General features: G+C 49.3%; 1 protein-coding gene across 1 annotated transcript; it reads right to left on the reverse strand.

Annotated features, from left to right (window-relative positions):
- Positions 1–1,724: 1,724 nt before the first annotated feature.
- On the reverse strand, positions 1,725–4,384 carry INSM1 (INSM transcriptional repressor 1). Its single transcript, XM_078649332.1, has one exon. It carries the CDS (start codon positions 4,297–4,299, stop codon positions 2,932–2,934), a length of 1,368 nt encoding a protein of 455 aa, XP_078505458.1. The 5' UTR covers positions 4,300–4,384; the 3' UTR covers positions 1,725–2,931.
- Between the last annotated feature and the right edge of the window lie 4,931 nt (positions 4,385–9,315).

The raw sequence follows: 9,315 nt of genomic DNA on the forward strand, positions 1-9,315 counted from the left end.
CGGTGAAATTCTAAAGGCCCATCGTGTAGACCTTTGTAAAAATGTGTTTTATACTATTCCTTTACCTTGCCTGTTGGTGATTTTATTGTGTATAGAAAAGGGGATGTGTTTTCCTAGAGAGCAAATTGTTCAGTTTCCTTAGACTATAAAGAAGAAAAAAAATGTGAAGTTACATAAGACAGATTCGTATTTGAGGGCTGTGTTGCATAAAAAAAAAAAGTTCTCACTTACATGCTGAGGCACAATGCCCTAAATATCAATGGGCAAACTGTTGATTAAGATAGAACAGAGAAATCTCCTTCCTTGCATGCCTGTCTCTGCACTACTGAACTTGGAAGGTTTTGGCACTGGTTAGTCATGCCTGTCTTTGTATAAAAAGGTTTATGTTTAAGCAATCCAGAAATCATGTGTGTTTAATAAGGAGCGTTGCATTTGAGCAAGCCCTTGAAATGTCCAGTTTTTCGTTGTCCATTTCCTGTATATGATCCTTAGATAAATGCTTGAAATTTCTACCTTTGCTGTTGACATATCAAAAAAAGTTTTTATGATGCAAGCTGTGGACTTTGTTTTGCAAATCAAAATAAATTTAATTCAAATGATTTAAAAAATGGTTGTCAATACGTATACTCCGTCAAATGTGCAGGATGATACAAACTAAGTCTAGTGATGTAACAGATAGTTTGGAAAAAAAATAATTGTACGTATAAATGAATCACCTTTTTGGTGTCCCGAAAGCAGCAGGCTCTGGGGTTGTGACATTTTGCATTAAGTGCTTTCACTAACAGACAATTATATAGTTATTGAAACAATGCTGAGGGAAAACTGTTAGATGGTGGATCTTCTCCATACCTTTAGAATGGGGATCTTCTGAATGACTCCCTAGCCCAAGAAAGATTTTGGACAATCAACATTGCGCAGAACCAGTATTAAATATTTTCTCATTTGATGCCCATGTTCTTGTCTTCCTTTTAAGCCAGGTGGTTCATGCTGGCATTTATTATGAGCATTGCTGTTCAGCTGAATGCCCTAGAGCAAGGAAACTGGTTCCTGTTGCGCTAATGAGAAAATTCCATGACTGCGCAGGTGGGGTGCTAAGAAACAGATGTGCAGTTAGGGAATTTTACTAATATAGTGGTGTTTTAATACTGCGTCTGTTAAGACTTCACGTTGGCATATAGTTTTCATTCCTTTGACCTATGGAAATAATTCCACAAACAGTGTAATGAGATGCATGTCCGCTGGGTAGTAAACAACTCTGTAACTTCAAAGATAGAAAAAGAACTTCCTATAACAGAACTTTTATGAGCGAAGTAAACAGTCTAATATTTCTTGGTAACATGTTGTGGGGTTATAGACTGAGCTGCTGCCAATGGCGCTGAACTTTGCGATTCCTACATGTGGCTCATGTCTTCAGCAATTAATAGTGAAGTCTCCAGGGCTCTGCAAACACATTAGGATCGAGTCTGTCTCAGACAATCATGCCGGCAGTAGTACCAGTCCTGTGGGTGACTTTCAAAATATTACATTTGTCTGAGAAGACCTGGAACACCTCAAAATACTACTCTGATTTGTACATAACATTTATAAGCAGTAGTAAATAATTGTAAGCCAGGGAGCATAACTAGCAAGCTAATTTGAAAGCTGAATTTGCTTAAAAATAATATAATGATGGATTAGGCATGTCTATTGGAATAGCAAGATATAAACGCAAGAAACCAGTGTGGGGAGTGGTTTAGAATTGGAAAATATGTTTATTTGAATAGCAAATACGTACACAGTAAACAGTTGTATTGAAGCATTCTATAAAGAACTAGCAGTTAAGAAAATAGTGTATGTAGAAAAAGAGTGCATCTAAAAGTTTAAGAGCTGTCAGTTTTCACAAGAACTGCCTGCCCCTTTGGAGCAGATGAATAAGAATGATGTCACTCATTTGGGAATGTATACAAAAAAATAAGACATTTGTTTAGGATTTTTCTGTTAAGATGATCTTAAAATACAAAATGAAATAGCAAAGACCAAAAAGCATTGATAAATAAAACAAATAAATAGAATTATCCAAACATACATATACATTTTGCTCAAAATATACAGACGCAAGTAAAATAAATTAAAAAGTTAAGGCAGTTTCTACAGCATACTTTTGACAACAATATCCAAGGCATTTGTGGCTATTCTAAAGACATCCCTCAAAAGCAGTGCGATTCTCTCCCCAGAAGGAAGGTAAAGCCAGAATGCAGCAGTTCACAAGCCATAATAAAGCTAATCACGAGAGGAGGGGAGGTTACAGCCTGTGAAATATAAAGGCAACATTTCTCAAAGATTGACTTTAAAACAAACCCGTAGGCTACAGACAAGACAAAGTAGGAAAAGAGACATGTCCCAGAACAGAAACTACTACCTGCTATCAAAAGGGATTGATTTTCTCCCTCTGACACAAGACAAAATGAACACCGACAAGTGAACGAGTTCTGATATGATGATCAGTCAATCTCCAGATGAAGTGGGGAGAGTCTGTAAATAAATGCCAATACCTCACTGAACATGGGATCCAATTTGCAGACATTTTGGTCTTTCGAACAGTTGACCCTAAGAGGGCCATTTAGGCAGTGTGCATGTGCCAGTCCTTGGATACACTATCGGGGAGAGATCCGGACTCTCAAAGGGCACTGTCTACTTTCTCACTTGTCCAGTTATTTGTCATCATAATTTGGTGGCATTTGCCCCCCATACCTCTTAACTCACACCCACCTTGGAGTCTTCACCTTCTCACAAGCCAGATGCCTCACTTTGGATTAGTCACCCAGTCGTCGTAAATGCCTTGTCCTCAGTAGGGTGAGAGGCAAGCACTGTTCCTCCAGGTTATTTCTTCTGGAAGGTGAACCCACACTAGCAGGCACGTTTTGCTTGGCATCTGCAGCTTTGCCAGCCATCTCAGCAGGCTGGGCGCACGGGCACCTGCAGCAGGATGACCTGGCGGTTCTCAGAGGGGTGGCACTTGTTGATGTGTCGGGTAAGTCCGGGCGAGCTGTAAAAAGTGGCTGGGCAGTACTTACAGGGGTAAAGCTGTGTTGCATGCAGCAGCCGCAAGTGCCGCTCCTGTCCACTCTGGCTGGGGAAGGCCTCGCCGCACACTGGGCACGGGTAGGGCCGGCTGCTCATATCCAGGGGCCCGCAGGACAGAGCCTCTTCTGCAGCAGAGCTCTGCGAGGCCTGGTGCGCCAGCAGGTGTTTCCTCAGGTAGGCCTGACGCCGGAAGCGCTTGCTGCACTGCGGACACTCGTACAGCCCCTCGTCGGAGCCAGACTCGGAGGGTCCCGGGCTGGGGGTGTCGGTGCGTGGCTCGCCGGTCTCACCCTTCACCTCCCCAGGGGGGGCAGCGGGCTGCGCCGGAGGGGGTCGTGGCTTGTGCCAGCGCCGGTGGGAGGCAAGGTTGGCGGGGCAGGAGAAGACCTTGTCGCACTCTGGGCAGCGGTACTCCACCCGCACGATGCGGGAGCAGCGGTGCTGGGCCAGCGCCAGCGGGTCCGCGTACTCCTCCCGGCAGAGCTGGCAGATGAACTCCCCCAGAGGGCGGGCGGTGGCCCCCGGGGGTCGGGCGCGGGGCGGGTCCGGCGGGCCCTCCTTGATGCGCAGCCCCAGCACCGGGGAGGTGGTCATCTCGTCCTCGAAGGTCAGCTTGCGGATGGCTTTGGTCTTCTTGGGTGGCTTCGGCGGCGGGTGCTTGGGTTCGGGCTGCGGGGACCTCTTGCTGGCGGCGGGAGCCCCCCCAGGGAAGGACTCGCCGCAGACGGGGGAGGACCCCGGACCGAAGCCGCTCTCTGGGGGGCGCTGCTCGCGGCTCACGGGCCTGCTGGGGCTGTACAGGGCGCTCGGGTGATAGCCGCACTCCGGGTGGCCGAACTGAAAGAGAGGCGGGGGCCGCTGTGGGGCCTCGGGGGGCGGCGTCGGCTGCTGCTGGAGCCGGGCCCCCGAGGCCGGGCAGGGGGCCGCGGCGGTGGTCGCCCGCTCGGGGCTCGCGGAGCTGGGGAGGGGTGGCGCGGCGCCCCCGCTGCTGAGCAGCAGGAGGGAGGCCGGGGGCAGCGCCGGGCGCTGCTGGTAGTAGCTGGCCGTGGTAAGGAGCAGCAGGCGCGCCTCGTCGCGCTCATCCTCCTCGCTGCTGCGGACGCGGTAGGAGACGGGCGTGGGCCGCTTGTTTCTCTTCACCAGGAAGCCTTTGGGCATGGTGCTGTGAGCGTGGGGCCCGGGGCAGCGAGGGGGCAAATGTCTGGGTGATGCCGGGAATTCTGATACTACGGGCATTGGTGCGCACCTTTTTAAACCGGCGCTAGCGCCATTGTTCTCGCCTCCCTGTCAACCAAGCGGCCAATCAGAAGCCAGTCTAGCGCCGGGGCACCTCAACGCTCTGTCGGCGAAGGCAGGCGGAGCCGCGAGCAGAGTGGGGGCGGGGCCTCTGCTGGTGTAGGTAGGGAGCAGGTGTACTCGAGTCAGCGAGGCGCGTGGTTCGTGTATGCAGACTCCAGCCTACAGAAGGCTTCGTTTTCGCTAAAGCCGGCCCCTTTTTCGGGTTGACCCCGCCCCCTCCAGCGCGAGGCACGCGCCCGGGCCCGCCCCCAGTCTTTCTTTTGCTTTCTTTTCACGCTCCGCTGAACGCCTGGCGAGAGTGAGGCACGCGCCAGGCCGCGCCCCCTCCGGCCTCGCGCCAGACTCTCTTCTGTAGACTGAGACGCACGTGCTGGGGCAGCTTTTGTTTTTCTCTCGCGCTCCTCCAGGAGGAGAGGGCGGTGGAGTCTGAAGCACAGCCCGGCTGGAATGGTCAGCGAGCGTCACAATGGAGAGGAGCGGCCGCGGGGGCGAGAGAGGTCAAGATATTGGCGTGAATGCTAACCGCCACCGAGTCGGAGGAGCGGGGGCGGTACCGCTTCTAAACGCATCCGAGGAACGCCTCCCCGCTGTTTAGCAGAATGTGCCAGTGCGACCTTAACTCAAGCTCGGTTTATAAATAATCAGTTGTATATCAAAAGTAAAGGCGGCCATTCCCTAAATGCCAACGAACGTGCGTTCAGGTGACACGACAATGAACGTGTGTTTAGGTGTTTGTTAGTAGTTCGTTTTCAGTCAAACGTCATTAAAGTATTTAAATGTTGGTGTTTCAGGGCGCTCTTCGATCTGTTTATAAAGGGCAGTTTGTATTCTTGGTATTAGCCAGAATGTGGTCAGGACTGACACCCGCCGCCCATCCACACAGAAGCTAATAGGGTCGTGGGGCACAGACAATTTCTTTGGATAACTTCATGACGGGGCATAACGTCTTTTGAATAAAGTGAAACTTGTTTTTTTCTGACATTTACCAACCGCCTCGCTGTGGAATAACGGTCTCTTACTCTCAGTATGGAGCTGGACCTGTTAAGAGAGAGGCAATGGATCAAACGTGACTGTTTCATTAACATTTGTCTTTATAGACCTAAATACTGGCTAAAGTCCCATATCGTTTCGGCTATAACCTCAAAAGCGCATTGACGCCTGCCATTAAATCAATCAGGATTTGTAAAGCGCAGTTGCATCACCTGTTAGGGTCTCGAGGCTCTGTGGGACCATGCGTGTGCTGCCTGTAGTCCTATTGGTTTATCGTCCAGATCTTGAGTTCCTTCCTGAACTGCTGGAGCAAACGTGAGGTTTAAGGGAAGGATGTTCCAGACCTGGGTTGCCAGGTGGGAGAAGAAGCAGCCTTCACTGTTCGACTGGCAGATACGTTTTGGGTGGCTGCTAGGGAGAGGGTTTTGGAGCTGAGGTTTCTCGTAGGTTGGTGGAAATTCATGCAATTGTTGAGGTATGCCAGTCCTTCATTGTGTAGTGCCTTGTAGGTGTGTGTGAGCAGCTTGAACAGGCATCTCTTAGCAACTGGTAGCCAATGGAGTTTCCTGAGGTGAGGGGTAATGTGCGTCCATCAGGGGAGTAGTCTGGCTGCTGCATTCTGGATAATCCGGAGTGTAGTCATGAATTGGGGGTGATTCTTACATAGACGGAGTTGCAGTTGTCTATTCTGCTGGTGACAGGTGCATGTGTGACTATTCGCCTGGTGTTGGGTGGGAGCCATATGCAGACCTATCTGAGCATTTAGAGGGTGAGGAAGCAAGCAAATGAAAAAGCGCTGACCTGCTTCTTCATGGATAGCTGGCTGTCTAGGATGACGCTAAGGTTGCAGGCATGTTTGGTGGGTTTTGGAGTTGAGCCCAGCTAAAATGGCAACTCTTCGTTGTTCCAGAGGATAGCCTTGCCTTTTCCGAATATGAGTACTTCTGTCTTGTCGGTGTTGAGTTTGAGACAGTTGTTCACCCAGACACCCACATCTTTAATGCATCTTTGGAACTTGGCCTTGGTGGTCTTTGATCGGGGGGAGAGGATGCATTGGGTGTTGTCGTCCTAAGAGATGATGTTGAGTCCATGCTTTCGACAACGTTGGCCAAGGGTGTCATGTATACTTTGAAGAGGGTTGGGTTGATGACTGAGCCTTGAGGTACACTGCACCTGATGTTCTTGGGGAGTGTGGCTTAGGGAGGGAGGATAACCTTCTGCGTACTTCTTGTGAGGTTGGATGCGATCCACTTGAGGCTGCTCCTTAGAATCCGATCTGGTGGGGTCTGTTGATCAGTGTGGTGGAATCTGTTGTCAAAAGATGCTGAGAAGTCGAGGAGGATAAGGGCTGCTGTTTAGTGGTCTAGCAGCAATCTGATGTTGTCTGTGTCTGTGACTAGGACTGTCTTGGTGGTGTGGTTAGCTCTGAACCTAGATTGGGAGGAGTCCAGAAGGTTGTGGTTCTCCAGATGTCTAGTGAGCTGGATGTGGATGGCTTTCTCGATGACCTTGGCTGAGAAAGGGAGCCGGGGGATAGGGCAGTAGTTCTACGGTTTTCCTATGGGTCTGCGGATGGCATCTTCATCAGCGGCTCCACGTCGGTATGTTTCCATTTCTGGGAGAAGTGGGCTGTGGTAATAGGAGTTGTGGACCTTAGTGAGTTGTTTTCTGATGGTTGGATTGCCGAGGTTGAAAGTATGGTGCGGGCAGGGGTTTGCTGGGGCTTCGTAGTGGATGGACACTGTCTCCTTGGTGAGGATGTTCCACAAGGTGAGATGGTGTGGGTGCGCATCGGTCGGCGAGATGCGGTTGATGCTGTCCTCGGCAGGGGTTGGGGTGCGAAGTTTTGGTAGATTGTGTTGATTTTGTTATTAAAAAAGTCAGCGAGGGTGTCACAGAGAGCTTCCGAGGGTGTGATGTTGTTTTCCTTTGCAGAGGGGTTTGTGAACTCCTTGAATTTGTTGAAAAGTTCCTTTCTGTTGTTGAAGCTCTTCTTGATGCGGGTGGCTAGGGCCATTGATGTGTTTTGCTTTATAATGCAATTTAGACCGAAGTTCCACTAAAACAACGATGCAATTAATGTCAATGCGGGCATTAAGCTTTATTATACACAGGTGCCGCTGTTGCTCAGTTTTTCCAGAGAATACATCATGCTTTAACAGGATGAGTCTTCTGTAATGCCATGGAGTAGATTCAGTCTTTGCTCCTCAACTACAGCCAGGATAAGATGAAGATAACTAGGCCCTTTCCATCAACAAGATCACCTTCATGCTTCCTCCTTGAAGCCTATCAAGTGTGACACACTGACCTACCTGTAATTTTATTGGTGTGAATGAGTAGAACTAACAATAATTGTATCTTTAAATAGCAGTTGGTCGTTTGTGTGCCGATTATGCACTGTAAGTAACCGGTTGTTAATTGTATTCAGTTTAATTTAACTTAACCGTCCAAGGTTAGTAGACATGAGGCCAGATGTACTAGTTTGTCACACAGCTCAGTGCAGCAGGCGAAAATGCTGTGCTGTGTGAGGAGAGAGCAGGAGAGCGCCATATTTACAGAAATATGGCACTCTCCTCGCCTCTCACTAATGCTAGTGAAGAAATGTGCAACCATGTGCCGTGGAGACACCTTTTGCACCATAGAGCAAGGGTGTCTCTGTGAGTCTAGCATGGGTTTTGTACTGGAAGGATGCTCTTCCAGTACAAAATATTATGCTTAGACTAACAAAACCTTTTCTCACTTTGTATGTGTGCTGTACAGTGCAGCACTCATATAAAGTCGAAAAAGAAAGGAGACATGAAAGCATTTCTCCTCCATATGGACCATCTGAAATTGACGCTGTTTTCTGACGCTAAACCATGTCCATTTTTTAAAATAAATAGGGCTTAGGTCAGAAAAACTTGGGTGGTAGCATGGGAGCGCCCATGCACCACCATGGTACGGAACCCTTGTGCTGCTTTGCATTACTTTCTAGTGATTTTGGAAAGTAAATAGGTGAAAAATGATTTTGCATCACTTTTGTGACGCACACATGGAATACAATCTTAGTAAATATACCCCATAGTTGGTTTTGTCAGGTTTCGAAGTCATGACCTGCAGATTACTGCACGGTTCGAGCAGGTAATGGTCAACACACTGAGCCATCCCACCTGTCGTATTGTTTACCGTTGAACCCGCCAAAGTTACAGCTCACCAAGCTGCAATTTCATCCGTCTATTCCATGACTTGAACACTGCGTGCTAGATTTTCAGCTTGAAACGCCCTGTTGTTAAAACAAAACACAATGGGCCTTATTTATGAAGGTCTTGCGCCGCCGGTGCCTCACTTTTTCCCATGTTAAAAATGACGCACCGGCGGCGCAAGGCCTTCATAAATCTGCCCCAAAGTAAGTGCAGATATGTGTTACTGACCACCAGTTCAACCCAGGCCTCCAGGCAGCATCCCTTGACAGGAAAGAAAGCCTGTGTCGTTCACATAAATGGAGCCTGGGACCTTCTTCCGAGCATCCACTCCCTGTCCAGAGAGTCCTCGACAGAGAGCGTGAGGGGATTTTGTAGGCACCCGCGCGCTATACTAAACCGAATCAGATGTGCTCAACAGAAACACCCTGTTGTGGAAGGAGGCAGCCCCGTTCCTGCCTTCTGCTCTTCCTGCCAACACCTTTCCTGATTGCCGCCACTGACGGCGGGGTTCCGCCACTTAAACGGACACCTGCCAGCGGAAGACTCGGCTACTCCTGCATTCGCCCCCCGCCACCAGGCTACCAGATGGCACTGCAGTTTCTTTTCTCCGTGCCACCATTCTACAGGCCCAAGCCCTCGGGGAGGCCGAGGCTCTCGCATTAACCTATGGGCCAGTGACCCCCTCGCAGCACCACGTCCAAGTGCATCTGAGCGGTGCCCCCCGCCTGGGTTTTAAAGAGGCCCTGTTAATGTTCTACTTATTCAGTGGGCAACTCGAGCA

The sequence above is a fragment of the Lissotriton helveticus genome, chromosome 6 (genome assembly GCF_964261635.1).
Source record: "Lissotriton helveticus chromosome 6, aLisHel1.1, whole genome shotgun sequence".
Taxonomy (NCBI): Eukaryota; Metazoa; Chordata; class Amphibia; order Caudata; family Salamandridae; genus Lissotriton; species Lissotriton helveticus.